This window comes from Pseudozyma hubeiensis (genome assembly GCF_000403515.1).
Source record: "Pseudozyma hubeiensis SY62 DNA, scaffold: PHS9, whole genome shotgun sequence".
In the NCBI taxonomy this organism is placed as follows: Eukaryota; Fungi; Basidiomycota; class Ustilaginomycetes; order Ustilaginales; family Ustilaginaceae; genus Pseudozyma; species Pseudozyma hubeiensis.
This window is the reverse complement of record NW_012133791.1, coordinates 167,411-185,300: the sequence shown is the minus strand read 5'-3', so window position 1 is coordinate 185,300 and position 17,890 is coordinate 167,411. Positions and strand designations below refer to the sequence as shown.

The 17,890-nt window shown below is 56.0% G+C and overlaps 10 protein-coding genes across 10 annotated transcripts; 5 read left to right on the top strand and 5 right to left on the bottom strand.

The window, feature by feature from the left end:
• Positions 1-23: 23 nt before the first annotated feature.
• On the top strand, positions 24-873 carry PHSY_000689 (hypothetical protein; the record flags this gene model as incomplete). The annotated part of the gene is made up of 2 exons (XM_012331324.1): positions 24-40; positions 528-873. 2 exons carry the CDS (start codon positions 24-26, stop codon positions 871-873), a joined length of 363 nt encoding a protein of 120 aa, XP_012186714.1.
• A 226-nt stretch (positions 874-1,099) lies between these two features.
• Positions 1,100-1,702, bottom strand: PHSY_000688 (hypothetical protein; the record flags this gene model as incomplete). The annotated part of the gene is made up of 1 exon (XM_012331323.1): positions 1,100-1,702. One exon carries the CDS (start codon positions 1,700-1,702, stop codon positions 1,100-1,102), a length of 603 nt encoding a protein of 200 aa, XP_012186713.1.
• Positions 1,703-1,930: 228 nt separating this feature from the next.
• On the top strand, positions 1,931-3,856 carry PHSY_000687 (hypothetical protein; the record flags this gene model as incomplete). The annotated part of the gene is made up of 1 exon (XM_012331322.1): positions 1,931-3,856. The coding sequence occupies one exon, from the start codon at positions 1,931-1,933 to the stop codon at positions 3,854-3,856; it is 1,926 nt and encodes a 641-aa protein (XP_012186712.1).
• Positions 3,857-4,354: 498 nt separating this feature from the next.
• PHSY_000686 (hypothetical protein) lies at positions 4,355-7,327 on the top strand (the record flags this gene model as incomplete). Its single annotated transcript, XM_012331321.1, has 1 exon — positions 4,355-7,327. The coding sequence occupies one exon, from the start codon at positions 4,355-4,357 to the stop codon at positions 7,325-7,327; it is 2,973 nt and encodes a 990-aa protein (XP_012186711.1).
• Positions 7,328-7,521: 194 nt separating this feature from the next.
• Positions 7,522-9,618, bottom strand: PHSY_000685 (pre-mRNA splicing factor; the record flags this gene model as incomplete). Its single annotated transcript, XM_012331320.1, has 1 exon — positions 7,522-9,618. One exon carries the CDS (start codon positions 9,616-9,618, stop codon positions 7,522-7,524), a length of 2,097 nt encoding a protein of 698 aa, XP_012186710.1.
• A 368-nt stretch (positions 9,619-9,986) lies between these two features.
• PHSY_000684 (hypothetical protein) lies at positions 9,987-11,570 on the top strand (the record flags this gene model as incomplete). The annotated part of the gene is made up of 1 exon (XM_012331319.1): positions 9,987-11,570. One exon carries the CDS (start codon positions 9,987-9,989, stop codon positions 11,568-11,570), a length of 1,584 nt encoding a protein of 527 aa, XP_012186709.1.
• Positions 11,571-13,161: 1,591 nt separating this feature from the next.
• PHSY_000683 (hypothetical protein) lies at positions 13,162-14,547 on the bottom strand (the record flags this gene model as incomplete). Its single annotated transcript, XM_012331318.1, has 2 exons — positions 13,162-13,637; positions 14,412-14,547. The coding sequence occupies 2 exons, from the start codon at positions 14,545-14,547 to the stop codon at positions 13,162-13,164; spliced, it is 612 nt and encodes a 203-aa protein (XP_012186708.1).
• A 144-nt stretch (positions 14,548-14,691) lies between these two features.
• Positions 14,692-15,165, top strand: PHSY_000682 (40S ribosomal protein S10; the record flags this gene model as incomplete). Its single annotated transcript, XM_012331317.1, has 1 exon — positions 14,692-15,165. The coding sequence occupies one exon, from the start codon at positions 14,692-14,694 to the stop codon at positions 15,163-15,165; it is 474 nt and encodes a 157-aa protein (XP_012186707.1).
• Positions 15,166-15,751: 586 nt separating this feature from the next.
• On the bottom strand, positions 15,752-16,271 carry PHSY_000681 (hypothetical protein; the record flags this gene model as incomplete). The annotated part of the gene is made up of 2 exons (XM_012331316.1): positions 15,752-16,015; positions 16,110-16,271. 2 exons carry the CDS (start codon positions 16,269-16,271, stop codon positions 15,752-15,754), a joined length of 426 nt encoding a protein of 141 aa, XP_012186706.1.
• Positions 16,272-17,214: 943 nt separating this feature from the next.
• PHSY_000680 (hypothetical protein) lies at positions 17,215-17,601 on the bottom strand (the record flags this gene model as incomplete). Its single annotated transcript, XM_012331315.1, has 1 exon — positions 17,215-17,601. The coding sequence occupies one exon, from the start codon at positions 17,599-17,601 to the stop codon at positions 17,215-17,217; it is 387 nt and encodes a 128-aa protein (XP_012186705.1).
• Positions 17,602-17,890: the final 289 nt, after the last annotated feature.

Here is a 17,890-nt window from a genome sequence, read left to right as displayed (position 1 = left end):
GCTAGCGTCCAGGTGGCGAGCGGATGGATGGATGGAATAGGTGAGTGGCACTTACTGTTAGCTGAAGGTGTGTGACGAGTGTGGTACCGAGGATAGATGAATGCTATTGAATGTGAGCGTTGAACCAGAGTTGAGGGGGTGTTCTGGTAGGGTGGATGGTGAAACGGCGGATGACGGATGCTGAGGCAGGCTGTGGGATTATATACTAACTGTAGCGTATATGCGGGTGAGATGAGAGTGTGGCAGCAGCTGCGCGTACGGCGCGGGTAGAAGCGCACGGTGCGGCACTCACGACTCGGTGTGCAAGCGAAGCCAGGGTTTGGGCAGGGTCAGACAGCGACCGTGCCGCCACCGTGCGTGGGAAGAGAGACTGCTCTGGTGCCTGGGGTGCGGGCTTACATCAAGCCATGGCGGCGTACGGGCGTGGAGGTTGAAGCGAGCAGCGCAAAATGCTGAGTCGATGTGCCCGCCTCGCTCTCACCCTTATCGCGCCGAGCTGTGCGCAATTGCTGTGCTGAGCTGTGCAGGCTACGTCCGAGTCGAGCTGGAAATTTCTTCCATCGTAATCGGGCCAAATCGATTTTCCAAATTGGCACGAACCGGAATCGCCATCGTGCAGAAGTTTCGCGAAATCGAAATCAGCGGGCGCTGCCAGCAAGAGCGGCCCAGATCGGGGGTCGATTGGGCTTCAGGGCAAAATCCATCGACCCCTTCAGGCGACGCAACACAGGCTTTCCAACCAAGAAATTTTCGAACTTGAAGCGGAGCCACAAACCACAACGACGACGGCCAGCTGAGAGAGAACAAAGGAAAGATGAGCCGAAAGCGGCAGCAATCGGCCTGCTGCGAGCGAATCCCGCATCAAGGGAATGATGATATCGCATCGATGGTGGCTTTGTACGAGCGCGGCCCTTCGTTCCAAGAACACCAGCGAAGTAGATCCGAGCACGATAACTTTCCCCTTACTATAGACTGTTGTTCTTTGGCAGCACTTGTTAATCGATACTGAATGTACTGCAGTCTCGACGCAGTCATCGACACAATCAACGACGGAAGAGCACGTGCGTTGTTTGACCTCCTTTTTCTTCCTAAGGGAGCTTTAGCTGGATGCGAGACGTCCATCCACCCGCCCGTCCGAAGCAGAACCGAAGTGGTGGACCCTGTGACGCACGCATACCATCTTCGGCATCGTAGCCGCTTCGGCAATTCTTTCGGCCTTGCAAATTTTTCGACTTTCCGAACCCTTTGGCCCACGTTTTTGACGCCGGCTGGCTGTTGTCGATCCTTTCCGAGGACCAGACCGATGCTTTCCGAATCTCGGCCATCGTTTTGAGGCTACGTTCTTCTGCTCCAAGAGTCTCCTGTTTGCCCCGGCGAGATGACCGACGGCGTGCCTAGGGTAAATGCCGTCGGTAGCTCCGAGGTCAATTCCGTCTGGGCCTTGCCTTTGTCTCCTAGTCCAAGACTTGGACACCATCGTCGGGGCGAGCCGAACATGAATCGTCGAGGCGAGCCAAGTGGAGTATTTCAAGCCTGCCACGTCCTTGCGTGGAGCCGAAGCGGCGAATTTGACGGCGGAAAAGGTGCAGCCAGACCACAGCACACAAACTTCGGTGCGGTCATTGACGAATTTGAGAATCGATTGCTTTTCTTGCTTGCTTACGTCCACCATCGAGTTCCCTGTCTCCGAGCATCGCATCATCCGACGTCGCCCTCAGATCGCGCATCAAGCGCTCTTCGAAGGCAAGCTTCTATCTACCGTGCCGCTCACAACGCCAGCTGCGGCGTGTCGCAGCTGGTTGCTTGCGCACTATTCGCTGCCGTATGCACCCAATTTTCGTATCGGGGCTAGCTCACTGACTCTGTTTGCCATTCTGTCACCTGCCTTTGCCATACACGCTCGGTCGTGCACTCGAAATTGCATGCAAAAATGTCGTCTCGTCATCAGGCGTCCGGCTCTCCTCGGTCACAAGATGAGCGTCACTTGAGCCGCGGCAGCGGCAGCGGCAGTGGTCGTCGCTCGCCGCCCTTGTCTGCTGCTGCTCGATCCTCCAACACTAGCCGAGAACCTCCTTCTAAACGGCTCAGACCAAATCATCCAGGATCCGCCCCTAAGCACACAGAGGCATCAGCGACTGCAACTCCATCGAAAGAGCAAGACGATATAGCTCCCAATCTCGACAGCTGGCTAGACGGGTATGATGCCGGAATCGATCAGGAGGAACGCAGGCGAAAGGTCTTGGAGCAGAGTCGCAGACGGCGCGAGGCTATATTGGAAAAGTACAACAGCACCCAGGCGGCGCCAGCGTCAGACAAGTACAAGGACGTCCGCTCTGAGGCAATATCCAAGGCTTCACCATCGAGCGCCATCCACAGCTCGTCTGCACCGTCCGAGCAGCCAACAAACTTTTATCTGATCAAGAGCGCGGCTCATGCTGATAACGCTGCCGGATCGTACGCCGATGTCGAAGCTCTGGTCTCTGCTGCTGAGCTCGATCCGGACGCCGACCGTGCAGACGAGCTGGCTCGGCTTGAAAAGCGTCGTCAGTCCCAACTGTGCTCAACATCCAAGCAAGCAGCACAGGAGCAGGAGTACGAAGAGATCGAAGTCACCGAACATGAAGACGATGCCGAGCTCGATATGTTTGCTCTTTCTGACGATGACGGCATGAACGAGTCCAATGACAGAAAGAAAAAGACCAAACTGGTTCGTTTCCCCAAGGCAAACGGCTCTACAGCCGCCCTGATCAGCAACACCAAACCGTTGCCATTGGTAGACGCAGCATCATCAAGCGCCGCAAATCTGTCGAGCAACTGGGACGACGGCGACGGCTATCTGCGCACCATTCTCGGCGAAACGCTGGACGAACGGTACCAGATCTCTGCTGTGGTGGGCAAGGGCATGTTCGCGTCGGTGGTGCGCGCACGCGATCTGGCCGACAACGGGCGCGAAGTGGCGATCAAGATCGTGAGGGTGCAGGAAAGCATGTACAAGGCAGGACTCAAGGAGGCGGGCATCCTGCGCAAGTTGAACGAAACGGATCCCGACGACCGAAAGCATGTGGTGCGTTTGGAAAGACGCTTCGACTACAAGGGACACCTGTGCATGGTTTTCGAGTCGCTCGGCATGAACCTGCGCGAACTTGTTCGCAGATACGGTCGCGATGTTGGTCTCAACCTGCAGGCAGTGAGAGCGTACGCGCATCAGCTGTTTCTCGCGCTTTCGCACCTTGCCAAGCAGTCGGTCATGCACGCCGATATCAAGCCGGACAATGTGCTGGTCAACGACGCCAAGACATCGCTCAAGCTTTGCGATCTTGGCTCGGCTTCGTTGCTCAGCGAGATGGAGATCACGCCCTACCTCGTCTCTCGCTTCTACCGCGCACCCGAGATCATCCTTGGTCAGGCGTACGACTGCTCGATCGACGTGTGGTCCGTGGGCTGCACTCTGTACGAGCTGGCCACGGGCAAGATCTTGTTCCCCGGGAGGACCAACAACCAAATGCTTCTGTTGATGCAGGAGGTGCGAGGACGCTTCACCACCAAGCAGATCCGCAAAAGTCAATTTGGCGAGCAGCACTTTGACGACGCCAACGCGTTCCTCTCGATGGAGCCCGACAAAAGTACAGGCTCAAACGTTGTGCGCAGGGTGATGCTGCAGAAGCCCCGCTCGGATCTACGCTCGCGTTTGCTGCCCGCTGATGCGGTCAAGCATCTTAAAGCGGACGAAGTCAAGATGACGAATCACTTCATAGACCTCCTCGAGCGGTGCTTGGAGCTGGATCCTGCCAAGCGAATCAAGCCGAAGGAGGCGCTCGAGCATGCCTTTCTCGCGCACGTCGCGAAACCTACCTGAACACCTGCTAGGTTGATCAGAAAGCTCTGTCCCATGGTCTGCAAAGGGAAAGTCCATGTGTGCATAATCAATCTATACCCTGAAGTACGTATCACCAGTGGACAGAGTGTGTCGGGCGGAAGGAGACCAAGGTGGTGATGTACACAGAAGCTCCAAAATTTTGCCGGCAGAGTGAGCGCTGTCGGAAATGGACCCTGAACTCAAAGTTATCTCGTCGATTAAATTCGCCGGTGCTGAGCTAGGCACACGAGCACGCGAGCAGGCTACGTTAGTCCAACACTGGTTTGCCAGTTGCGAGCAGCCGAGCAGCCTGCAGCTTGAATCGTCACACACTTTGTCTTGGCACCTCTCCACCAACTGGCCAAGCTGCGCCATCTCTTGGCTGCGCTCCCAGATCTTACTAGCATCATCGTCACCACATACCTACTGTCGATCCGTCACCGCACCGCACACCGCAAAGTTGCCACGTTTGCCATCGCGCCATTCCAATGCCTTGACATGAGCGCACTCATCACAAGGGCTGAGTGGGACTCGAAGCTCAAAACCGCGCAGGAGCAAGCGCAACGGGCCACCAAGGCCGAGCTCGCTCGCAACTACTCGGAAGCCTTCGAGCTCTACGTACGATCAGGCCAGCTCTTTGTCTGGTTGCTCGGCAACCTTCCCAATCCCAACGATCAGCATGCTTCCGAAAATCGAGCCTCGCCCTTCGCATCGAGCTCAGCAGCCGTCGATGGCTGTTCCGAACCAGCTGCCGCTCAAACTCGTGAGCGTCTCAAGCAGATGGCAACCAAGGTCATGGCGCGCGCAGAAAAGATCAAGGCCATCCGCAAAGACCTTCGACCGATCGACCGCGATGCGCTCAGTCAAGAGGAGCAGTCCACCATCCTCGTCAGCTCGTCTCTCATCAATGGCTGCCGTTACCCCGTCTGGCACGCATCTCCTTCCAAGGCTCCGGCTTCCAAGGCGGCCACATTTACTCAGGAGAAGCAGCCGCCACTGTCGTCCATACAGCTCCGAAAAGGTGCAGTGTACAAACGTGCATCTCAACTCAGCTCAGAGGAGGCACAGGGCTGGTCCACAAAGCTTGCAGGCAGCGACATCGTTCAGGACATTGTCTCGGATTGCTCCTTCGTAGCTGCCCTCGAAGTTGCCGTACAGCATGATCGCATCTTTGGCGGTCAGCTCGCAACATCTGCACTCCATCCACAAGACTCCTCCGGACGCATCCAGCCCAGTCCGGACGGCCAGTATCATGTCAAATTGCACATAAATGGCGCACCACGCATGGTCGTCATCGACGATCATCTTCCTTGCTATCCCTCGACATCCACAACCTCACAAGCATCCTCATCCGCACCTGCGCCCCTTCCAGACCAGCCGAATACACGCCAGCATCAACTTATGTGTGTCACGTCCCGCGATGGTCAGCTTATCTGGCCTGCGCTGCTCGAAAAGGCCTTTCTACAAGTGATGGGCGGGTACGACTTTGCGGGCTCCAATGGCAGCATCGATCTCTACGCCCTCACCGGCTGGTTGCCAGAGCACATCTTTCTCAGACACGCCGGCTTTCAACGTGAAAAGACCTGGATCAGGTTCCATGACGCCTGGAACGCCGGCAGATGCATGGCCACAGCTGGCACCGCCAAAGCGCCCTCTCGCAACCAGCCAGTTGGCTCTGCGCAGCCGGGCGAAGCACCCGAGACGATCGTGCTGGAATCTGGCCTCGTGTCGAGTCACAACTACGCCATCCTTGACGTCCGTACTTTCGGCAGTCGTCGTTATGTCAAGCTCATGAATCCTTGGCGCACTGCCACCGGCATTCGACCAGCAATAGCCATCCCAGCCGAAGAGGAGCGGCGCGTCTATGCAGAAACCGCTCTCAACACCATCTCGATCGAGCACAAACTAAGCGAAATGAGACTCGCGAACGAAGCCGAAGATGACAAAGCAACATCGACCTACACAGTCTCATGGGACGATTTCTGCAGCCACTTCGATTCGCTCTTCCTCAATTGGGATCCCGAGCTGTTCGAAAACAGCGTCACCGTACATTCGAGCTGGAGAGGCACCGCTCTCCTTTCGACTGCACACGGCTCGAAACAGCCAGATCCTCATTTCAAGCTTTCACTCACCATTTCACCGAGTATGCCTCGCGGCAGCACAGATCCCACTGACGAGATCTGGCTGCTGCTTACACGTCACTTCACCAGCACGCACAATGCGGCAGAAGACGCGTTGCCTCGCAGCTCAGAACAGGGAGCCTCGGATTACATTGCGATTCATGCATTCGAAGACGATCAGCGATCTGCGGAAGGCGCACAGCTAGCTTCCACTCCTGCACCACCCTCGCGTACGACCAAGCACAAGGGCGCGTACGTTGATGGTACGCACTGTCTTGTTAGACTCAAGCCGTCCTTCCTTCGTAAAGTCGACTCCAACGAGACAAGCCCGCGCGCAGACAGCCAACAGGAGCCGCAGCAGTGTACGTTTACTGTCGTCGTTTCGCGTCGCAGCGAAGGCGATGCGCTGCCTTCATCAGCAGCTTCGCCGAGTGAGGAAGCAGGCAAGGACGTCAACTACACGCTCGCCGTGTTTTCTCGCTACCCGATGGAGCTGTCGGAGCTGCGAACACGGCTGCCGTTCTGCGAGTCCGTCTCTGGCTCTTGGACCGCACGCACTGCTGGAGGCAACGCGACGCTGGCGTCGTTCATGACCAATCCGCAGTACACTCTGGTCGTACCAGCAGGGGCAGGCGAAGTGCAGTTGCAGGTGATGCTCGAGTCCTCGGACCGACGAATTCCGGTGCAGGTGCTGATTGCCTATCCGGGTGCTGGCACCGGCCGTGTCACGCACTTGACCGAAGGCGATGTGGTTCTCAGCAGTGGCATGTACCACCATGGGTTGGCGCTGTGCTCCACTTCGCGACCAGGTACTTCCGGAACCGTGGTGCGACCGGGCAGCTATACGTTGATCGCGTCGACCTTTGCAGCTGGAATGGAAGACGAGTTTCATCTTCGCGTCGAGAGCTCTCGCCCTGTCCAGGTGAAGCCTATACCGCAAGAGGGAGCGGGAATGTTTCACCGGCGTCTGACGTCCTCCTGGCGACGCGGCGTTACTGCTCATGGATCGCGCGCGAACCAGGCGTACTTTGACAACCCCTCGTGGCGGTTTACGATAGATCGACCGGGACCAACGGATTTTGCTGCGAGGATCAGGGTCGAGCCCATGCGTGGGGACGATCACGTACGACCTTATGTACACCTTGCGCTGTTTGCGGAGCGGGAAGGTGGGTGGCAGCAGGTGGCGAACAGTGGAAGCTATACGGATTTGGTGTGTGGTGCAGCGGTGGAGAAGGTGAAGCTCTCACCGGGGACTTATAGAATAGTCGCGTCGACGTATAAGGCCGAGGTGGAGGCGCAGTTCGGGGTGGATGTGTACACCGAGAGGAAGGTTGATCTTCTGCAGGTGTGAGCGGAGGAATGGGGCGAAGGTGCAGAAGGCGACGGGGCGAGGGATGATCGGGGGATGTGATGCGGTACGATCGAGGTTCATATTGCTCAGGTGTGGTTGGAGGAACGAGGGTCGGGTGTACACTCTGACCAGGTGGTTTTTGGGGATGATCGAGACATCTTATGGGTATACTTGCCGAATCTTCAATTCTACGTCTACATATCATCTCCCTCACCGCTGGTGTGTACGATCGATCCTTTGCCCCCCGTTCCACCCCACCTCGTCTCGACCTTGTACACCCCCGGCACAGCGCTGATCAACCAATCCAGATCGTCGAGTACGCACAGATCGCGGATGTACACCTTGTCCTCGCGTGCTCGGGTTGCTTCTGCAAACACGATCCAGCGTTTCCCGTGCGGAGGTTGACGGTTGAAGAACGTGCTTGTCGGATGAACGTGAACGAGCTGATTGGAAGCGGATAGGGTGTAGGACAGGGTGGAGGGGTTGTAGCGGGCGAGGTTGGGGTATAGACCTGTAAGGAGGCATTTGTGAATTCGTTCTACTGCATCGGGTGTTCTGAGCGCTGAAGATTTGGGTTGCAGATGATACCCTTCGGCGGAAGAGGAGAATCGCTCGAGGTAGCGTTCCAGCTGACCTCGGATGGATACAGCTCGACTCAACACGGAAAAGTTTAGTCTGTGGAGATTGCACCATTTCCTGCTCCGACCATTTCGCGAGAAAGCGAGGAAGACATTGAGCAGTGTCAAGAAATCACCCTCTTGCGCGGAGAAGGATCGTTTGCTGAGTTGGGTTTCCGCAGATTCGGGAGCGAAGAACGCAGAGGTGACGGAGAGCATGCATAGGATGGAAAGGATCTCGGAGCAGCACAGGAAGGGTTCGGTGGCGGAGGAGAGGAGGATGCGTGCTAGGTGTGGGGGGAGCGGCAGTTCGGACATCCACATGCCCGTGGTGGTGAGTCGTGTGTGGTCGTCGATCGCTTTCAAGGTGTGCAGCTTTTCCAACGCCGAAGCTAGATTCTTGGCGGTGGGTGCGGGCGGAACCCACGGAAATTTGACCAGGTTGTCTATCCCCAACGATTTCAGCAGCAGGATCGTCGACGATAGATCCGTCCGCTGCACCTCCGGGATACTGCTCCGCCTCATCTCCTTCAAGAAAACCTCTTCCGTGTAGAGTCGAAAGCATTTCCCCGGTCGTGTACGTCCCGCCCTCCCCGCACGCTGGATCGCACTCGCCCGGCTGATCGCTTCCACCCTCACGTCGTCCACCACCTCACCGCTGTTGCGCGTCTTGACGAGACCGCAGTCGACGACGTAGACGATGCCGTCGAGGGTGATGCTCGCTTCGGCGATGTTGGTGGCTACCACGACTTTGCGCATCGCTCTGCTCGGGGGCAGAGGGAAGATAGCGGTTTGATCTTCGGTGGATAGGCCGGAGTGGAGCGGCAGGAGGTGTAGACGAGCAGCTGATGCCGGTAGGTCGAGTTGTCGATCTGAAAGCTGTTGGAGTGCCGAATCGATCTCGTCTCTTCCGGTGAGGAAGGCCAGGATGTCGCCTTGAGGTTCATCCGTATGTATCCGCCATATCGTCTCCACCGTTTCCCTGACATAATCCTCACACGGCTCTTTGAGGTACGCCACTTCCACATCAAACTTCTTACCCCCCGCGATCTGCAGCACCGTCACCCCATCCTCCTCAAAGAAATCCCTGAACGCCTCCACCTCCATCGTCGCACTGCTCACTACCACTCTCAAATCCTTCCTCTTCCTCACCACCTTCTTCAACACGCCCAACAGCACGTCGCTCTCCACGCCCCTGTCGTGCGCCTCGTCCACGACCACCACGCTGTACCGCGTCAGCAGCGGGTCCCGGATGCATTCGCGAAGCAAGGTACCCGGGGTCATGTAGATGATGCTGGTTTCGGACGAGGTGTTTGTTTCAAAGCGGATGGTGTAGCCGACGGTAGAGCCGAGCGGGGAGGAGAGGAGGGAGGAGACGCGGGAGGCGGAGGATATGGCGGTTAGACGACGTGGTTGTGTGCAAGCTATGATGGAAGGGTAGCCGTCGGTGTGGAGGATGAGCGGTAGTTGGGTGGTTTTGCCGGAGCCGGTGGGGGCGGAGAGGATGAGAATGGGATTTGAAGAAAGGGCGTGTAGGATGGCGAGACGGGATGAGTGGATGGGGAGGGTGTTGGGAGAGGAAGAGGAGGTGATGAGGGGGGAAGAGGCTTCGGAGGAGCGGTCGAGGGAGCTTCCTGGGCGAGCGGAGCCGGGTTTCCAAAAGGATGTGGACATCTTTGCAGAAGCGGCTAGCCCAGGCCAGGACCGCGCTGGATGTGTGCCGGGAAAGGGCAGCTGAGCGAGGTCGAGATGCTGAAGATGGTGGTGAGGAAGAAGAAAGTGGCACACCTTGACAGCTTGCCGGGTTTGTGAAAAAAGACCAACACCTCCACAAAAAATAAATTGTCACATGCACAAACACACACACGCACGTCGCACCGCTCGCACCTTTGATCCACTCCAACATCATCTCGCTTTCCTCGACTACCTAGCATACAACACCATCGCAGCCTTCTCTTTTCCAGCTCATTCGCCCATCAGCGATCGAACTGCCTGCTGGAATTGACGTCGTCATCCTCTGACGACACCACGAACGACCAACCATGACCGCACCCGACCCACCCCCAACCACCAAAGAAGGTCTATCCGCCTACATCTCCACCCATCCATCGTTCCAAGACACACGATCGTCGTCGTCCCCTCTCCCCGCCCTGTACTCAGACCTCTCGCGGCAACGCAAGTCCAACCCTGCAGGCTACCGTGCCAGCGTCGAGTGGTGGAAAGACGTCTTGCTCGACGTGACCTTCCGCGGTGTACAGTTCGAAACTTCAGACACAGTGCAGGACCGAACCATTTTCACACTGGACGAATCGACAAAAGCACGATGGACGATCCCCTCCGTAGGCAGACCGTTGGGTTTGGGAACCGTGGTCTCTGACCTTGCGACCGAGCACGTCGCCTATCGCGTCTCCTCTTTCCTCCACTCCTCGGCACCCATCGCTCTACCTGCCTCCATCATCAGGGATCGATCCGGTGGTCGAGGGTTAAAATCGTACATTCCGACTCCATCTGGAGTAGCGTCGACGTTGCTCCTCACACCGGCCAAGTTCCTCGCTTCGTCGCTGTACACCCTCACCATCGGGGGTGCTAACGATGACGAGTCGTACAGTGCAGACGAGCAGCTCTTCCACAAGAATCGCGGAGAATGGGTTCTGCTGCCGTTGGTGGATCGGATCGCGACGACGTTCTTGGCACGGTTCGAGGAGGAAGCGTCGATCAGTCCGTTGGCGTGTCTGATGACGAAGGGGGAATTTGCGGTGAGGTTGGGTGAGATCTGTGAAAAGGAATTTGGGTTCGGTGTGGTGGGGGACAAGGACGTTGATGTGTTGCTCAAGTATCTCTCGCGAGATCTCAACCGAGCGGTTCGTCAAGATTCGCTGGTCAAGATCTTCCTGCAAGGACAATCACCGACAAGGTTGACTGCTGAGGATATGTCTGTCATCACGGTCAAAGAGACACTTCGAAAGCTCGACTTGCAACTCATCTCCCTCTCTCAACGAATCACCTCCCTCGACTCCTCCATCAAAACTTCCCTTCGACAGAACCAGAAACAACTCGCACTCACCCACCTGCGCAACCGGAAAACCCTGCAACAGACGCTCGATCAACGCTCGAATGTAAGGGACAAACTCGCCGCAGTGGTGGCCAAGATCGAACAGGCGAAAACCGACGTTGAGGTGATGAAGGCTTTCAGCGCGAGCGAAGAGGTGCTGCGCAGCGTGCTGGGGAGGGACGAGTTGAGGATCGAGAATGTCGAGAGGGTGATGGACGGGGTAGAAGAGCTGGTGGGCAGACAGGGTGAGGTGGAAGACGCGATGAAGATGACGAGTGGTGACGTGGATGAGGACGAGATCTTGGAAGAACTAAAAGGGTTGGAGAGGGAGAAGCGCCAAGAGGAAGACACGAAGAGGTTGCAAGAGCAAGAGAGGATCCCGGAGCAGAACAAAGTCAACCAAACCGACCCCAACCCAGAATCAAAAGAAACCCAGGACAAACAACTCGAAGACGACCTACAAGCAAGACTTGACCGTCTACGCCTATCCACTCCCCTCCCCACATCACCACCGCCGCAACCCAAATCCAACACTACAACACACCCCGCTCATTCCGCCATCGCCGAATCTTAACGCGCTACCTCATCTCTTTCCGCTTCCTTTACTTCCACTACACACCTGTCTCCTCAGATACCCACACTTCAAACCGGAGTCACACATTTCCCAAGCATATTCGAAAATCAGATGGAAGATCTTCATACACCGTAGTGTAAAAGAATGCTTCCGGCTTTTTGTGTATTTTGGCCCAAAGAGCAAGTGTACAGTAATGCGTATGTGTGGTGTGCATGAGAGAAAAGGCAATCGGGCCTCGAGCGAACCCTACGAGAGGTATTGCATGATGTGTGTTTGAACGAGAGAAGGGGAACCGAAACTTTGTGAGCGTGGCATGCGTTTCGAGGTGTTTACTTCTCGCCGTTGGGGTTCATGCGGCGCTTGCCACCGGGACCAGTGACAGCGTTGACGAATCTGTGTGTGATGTAGCGGGGAGAGGGAGAGAGAACAAGACAAGTGTGAGTGACCGTCATCTAGCATTGAACATGAAAGATGCAGGAGGGTTCGTTCGGGAAGGACTTCGAAAAGGGGTTCGAGGCAGGTCGATCAAGGTTGAGCCGATCTAGAATGGCGAATCGCAATTTTCGTACGAAGCCGACCCTGCATCTGCTAGACCAGTCGGACTAGCAGATTGGAGCAAGCCTTGCGCCTGCGTTGCCACGTCGTTCTGATCTTCCGGATGCGATTCGACTTGCTAATTTTAGCGAGGATGACACAGATGGCGTCGCTACAATCACCGAAGTGAAAGAGGGTCGATGGTCTCGCAGAGTCCGCCCTGAATCCTCCGTTGCACTGCGTTTCGAATTTTGTTGCGGGCGTGCCACTGATCGCACTCCTGCTGCCACGTCCTGACCTGCCCGGTGGTGTCGTCCCCTGCTGACTCCAACTTGAATCGTTCCTGTCTTCTGCGACCCATTGCCGTTGCTAAAAGTGGTGATGGCGTCGAGTTTGCATCCCACTTCTCGATGTCCTTTCTCGAATCCCTTGGTCGATCGCAATGCGCCTGCGAATGTATATGAAACTTACCGTCGGGTGTACAACAGACGCTTCTTGGCGCGGCCCTTGGGCTGCTTGGCCTTCTCTTGCTTCTCGACCTTGGGGGTCTGCGACTTGACCTTACCGGCACGCGCGAGGGATCCGTGAACCTTACCCATGTTGGATTATGTGTGTTATCGGAGGGCTGTTAAGTGACCGAGAAAGTATGAGGAACGAGTCAGATGGTGGTCTTAAGAGGAGATGGACGTGGGGGATGGTGAACAAGCATCAAGACGCGCGCAAGCTGGTGAGGTCGATCTGGCGGGTTGGTGTCGGAAAAGAGGCTGGATATATGAGCTGTAACGGCTTAGCTGGCTATAACGTGTCTGCTGATATTTTGGCAAGCGTGTTTGTGTTGCACCTCGAATTGCCACTTGTGTAACGCAAATGCTGTCGATGTGTCCAGTGCCGCATCACAGGACATTGGATAGCGACGAGATGCTGCGAAATCCGGCAACTCGTGATCGATCTGAACCAGCCAGGGTTCGTGATGCTATCGCTGGTCAGTCAATACTAGGCCGACTGAGAAAATGCTTGACTGTCGACATCTCATCTCCTGAAAGTCGAACAGGCGGCATCATGTGCTGATGAAAGGGCAGAATGACACTATTTCTGGAAGCTGAGGTGTATGCCGGAAGTCGATGCTGAGTGTTGTATACGCTGTCGATGGGTTGGTGCTGCATGCGTGTAGATTGGCGGTGCGACTTCTATGCCGATTCGATTGTGTCGTGGACCGGACCGTTGCGTGCGAGCGTCTCTGCTGGTGCTTGGTGCAATGTAGCTCAAACCTACGTCGAGGAAGGCGATGGTGTTGATGCTTACGTGTTTGAGTAACCTTGACGATATGGAGGGGAAGAGGAGGAGATGATGTCGAGGCCCGTTTCGATAGCGTCCACTGGCGCTGGCGGCGTAGCCACACAGTTTCGCGCTTTCCAGCCAGCGGAATCTTGACTGAGCTCAGTTGCAGGCGCTGCTGCCAAAGCGGCGAACTCGAAGTTGGACGAGTCCGCTGCTGGTCAACGATGCGCGCCGTGTGCTGTACTGAAAATTCTCCTGAAACAAAGCCGGTAGCAGATCAGTCTTCTGGGATTTCTGCCTTCACCCTCTTCCGCGCCTGCCTATGTGACTGACACAACTCGACTCGCCGGTCGAAATTGTCGACGAGGCAGCAGACCGCGACAGGCTCGAAACAGCTACAAAGATTCGAATTCAATTTCGACTGAAATTTAGAAATGACAAGCTATGGGCAAAAGCAATTCCAAATTTCTATTTCCGTTCCTTCAACGTGGGAACTTTCAAGATGGTCAGCACGTGACCTATCTGATCCGTGATTTGAGGCAAGAGATCTGGTCAGGAAAGCGATGTGCTGCCTGTATTATCTCAGAGCCTCTGCGGGTCAGTCAATCGGGTCGTGGGGAGGAAGAAAGCGAAGCACAGCCAGACTGGCTGCTGTGGTGGTGAATGAGCTCGTCGTCGTCGTCACTTACTCGTTCTCCTCTCTTCTTCTCTCAGGACTCATCTCATTCGTCAAGAACGTAAGTATCTCAAGCTACGCACCAACATGAATGGAACAGCATAGGTGGGGCAGTACAGAATCGCGCGCACGCATCGGAAGCACCATCGGAAACCAGGTCCAACGGCATTGTCCAGCAAGTGGAATTATCGGCACCTGCAGCAGAAGTCATGTTTCGTAGGATGATCTCAGAGCTAGAAGGAGCATCAGAGACAGCAGGCTCACGGACCGTCGCGATGGATACCGCTTTGACCGGCGGAGGGATACGTGATTGCGAGGCAGCCGCGCACGAACCACGACAATTGCCAACACACCAGACTGTCGACTGAAATTGGGACCATCAAGGTGTTGAAGGTAGCCAAAGCCGACAGATCGAAGGGTCAGCAGTACACGTCGTACAAAGAGAAGGTCAATCCAGGATGGCGTTGTGCGAGGAACGTGTCGGTACATCTCGTAGCTGGTTCGGCTGGCGCGTGCGCGCATTCTACATCTACCTTTGCATCTCTCCACCACCAACTCCCAACGACAGCTCAACTGACTCCCTCGACATTCATCCCCGTCATCTCCCTCCTCATTCAGTAGTATCCCGTCAAAATGATCATCAGCAAGGAGAACCGCAAGACCATCTACGCCTCTCTCTTCAAGGAGGGTGTCATGGTCGCCCCCAAGAACTTCACCGTTCAGCACCCCGAGCTCGAGATCCCCAACCTCGAGGTTGTCAAGGCTCTGCAGTCGCTCACCTCGCGCGGCTACGTCCACACGCAGTTCTCGTGGCAGTGGTACTTCTACACTCTCACCGACGAGGGTGTCGAGTACCTGCGCGAGTTCCTCCACCTCCCCGCCGAGATCGTTCCCGCTACCCACAAGCGCCCCGCTCGCCCTGCTCGCGCTCCCGTCGGTGGCCGCGACGGTGCTTACCGTGCTCCCCGTGGTGACCGCGAGGGCGGTGACCGCAGCGAGTACCGCCGCCGTGACGGTGCCGCTGCTGGCGAGAAGAAGGACGGTGCTCCCTCGGGCGAGTACCGCCCCCGATTCGCTGGTGTTGGCCGTGGTGCCCCCCGCCAGTAAATCGGTCGAGATCGTAACGTAGAATGTGGCTTCGAGGTTGTTACACGTTGTAAGCTGAGAAAGCAGCCAGCATCAGTCGTCATCATTCGAAAACCGAGTCGCCAGCCCAACCACGCGACCGATCCACGATTCAACGCACATCATCAACACTCGCGACCTCCAAAAAAGAGACGTTCAGTCACAAGCATATCGATTATCAATCCCCGCCCTTGTCGTCACTGGTCTCTCTCCTCAAAAATCATCCCTGGATGCAATTCGGGCACGTAGGATTCCCCTCTCTCTTCTAATTTTCCCCCTCGGCGCCTTCTCTCCTCCACTTACTCGATGTTCACCGCGCTGTGTATCGTTGGAGGGGGTTTGTGAAGGCGTTGATCTTTTTCCTACGAGACTGTTTTGTTTTTTTAGAAAGCTCAAAATCCAACGTCGGGCAGGCGCCCTTAGTCCAGCTTTTGCATCCCCCCCATCATCATCATCATCTTTATTGTCTCCAAATGTGGTTTGTATTCGCACTGCACAAGTCAAAAAACGAAACAGTCTCTCTCACTGCATACCAAGCTCTTTAGAAGTGAGCAATTGTGAATTGAAGTTATTGAGATTTGGAGGAACCTCTTCCACCTTGTTTCCTGGCCTCTGTTGCGCCAAAGTCGGACTTGTCCGGGGTGGGGTGTTGCTGTTTGGAGGGTCGACGGTCGGATTGATGGGTGGATTTGGTGGGGGCGGCGGAGGTGGAGGCGTCGGCGGAGGAGGAGGACATGTCGGCAGAGGTTTCGGATTCGATCTTGGAGGAGGAGGATTGAGGGGAGGTGCGCGAGCCGTCGTAGGCGCCTTCGCTGTTGGCGATCTCTTCCGTCTGTGTGCGAGGCAAAGCAGCCCAAAGGAAAGAGATGTTGTTAGTGAGGATGAAAAGCGTCGGAGTCACAGAGACGGGAAAGGCGATGACTTACGGATCCGGAGCCAGGAGTGTTGGCTTCACTTTCGCTGCCTGGTTTTACGGCGGAACGGACAGCGGGGCTGGTCGTGATGTTACGAAAGCCAAAGGAGAGAGGCGCCGCGGTGGCCGTGGGTGTGCGTCGAAGCGCGACGGTTCGAAAGAGTGAGATCGACATGTTGACTAGTTGGAACGAGTGGGATCGATGGATGCCGAGATCTCAACGAGGGTCAATATATACTTTCCACCTCTTCGAGCAGCACAGACCAGTTCCACGCCACAGTCATTGCTTGTCACATGCGACGATCATCAGCAGTCAACTTTGCTTCGACAACTCTTGCACCACAGGATCGCTTAGTGGACCCTGACGCATCCTCGACCCTTGCGGGCGATGCTTGACAGCCGTGCCTGTGAGTGCGCGGTGACGTTCATGCTCACTCATCCACAATTCTTGCCGGTCACGATTTCTTCGACATTGTTAGCGCATCTCACCTCTAACATTTTGGAAACGCACATTTTCGGAATTCGGCGAGGCGGAGCATGCAAGCCTGCTCGGCGCTCGCAAGTGTTGCTTTCCCACACCAACCAACACCATCAACCGCAACCGTTACGGCAATCGCGACCCCTCGAAGGACTCCATCGTATCGCATCCACGAGTCGAAGTACACGTAGGCATATCATACAGCCCTACTCTACGTCGAGCTCCATCGCGCAACTCCTCAGCCCCTCCTTGCAGACACTTCCAGGGACAAAGCGCGACAGGAACGGTTCCAATACCGTGGTGTGAACAACGGAGGCGATACAACGACTCCGTTTCCACCGTCACTCGGACCGTCTGGTCTATTCAGAAGCTTACGCGCGAGCCCTTCTCTATCACCCTCCAACCGTCTCTTCACACATCCATCATGATTCTCACAGCACCATCACCCCACCACCCTCTTCTTCCACCAACTTTCCCTATCCTTCTCTTCCTCTTCTTCCTCCTGCTCACACCTCCCGTCCACTCCACCACCTCCTCCTCCTCACACGTCAAACGCGGCGTCGATCCAGCATCTCTCGCGCACCTTCCGTACCAATACTTCCACTCGGACGGAGTCGGAGGATCCAACGCCGTATGCTGGCTATCGCGCGAACCGTTCCCCACCATCGAAGGCGTCAACTGTCGATTTGCAGATACGATCTCGCAGATGAAGGGCAGACAGATCTGGCAGTGCGAGGGCGATCAGGGCAAATTCTGCGATGGATGCCATGAGTTGGAGAGGAAGTTGGTCGATCCTAAGGATTTGGTACAGTGGAAGGTGCAGGGGTGTTAGTCGTTGGAGAAGGGTTGGAGTGACAAGGGAGGTGGTGGGTGAGGGTCGTTGGGAAGCACGGCATTTGGTATAGGTGAAGATTGTGACGGTGAAGCATTCGCCTGGAAAAGCGGACACAACCAGCATACTCGGAGCATCCCAACACGGAGTCAGGCTATCCCGAAGCCGTGCGTTGTACCCATCGTTGCTGTGCATCAGCAAGTGAACGGCTTGCAAGACTTCTGCCAAACCTCAGACCCTAGTCGGCGTTGCTCGGGATGCACAAACATGGCGCGACACACCGAACGGGTCTCCCAACTTGGTTCGGCGTTCTACTACATCGCCATTCGTCAACCAAATCCTCACGTCTCATCGCACGCGGCCCATTTCTCTCGAAAGAGAAACTTCGAAGCCTCTGCTCTCCATGTCACACTACCCGCTCATCACTCTGCACCGTACACATCGAGTTTCAATGCAACTTTGTATTCTTTGCGCTTCGTGCGCT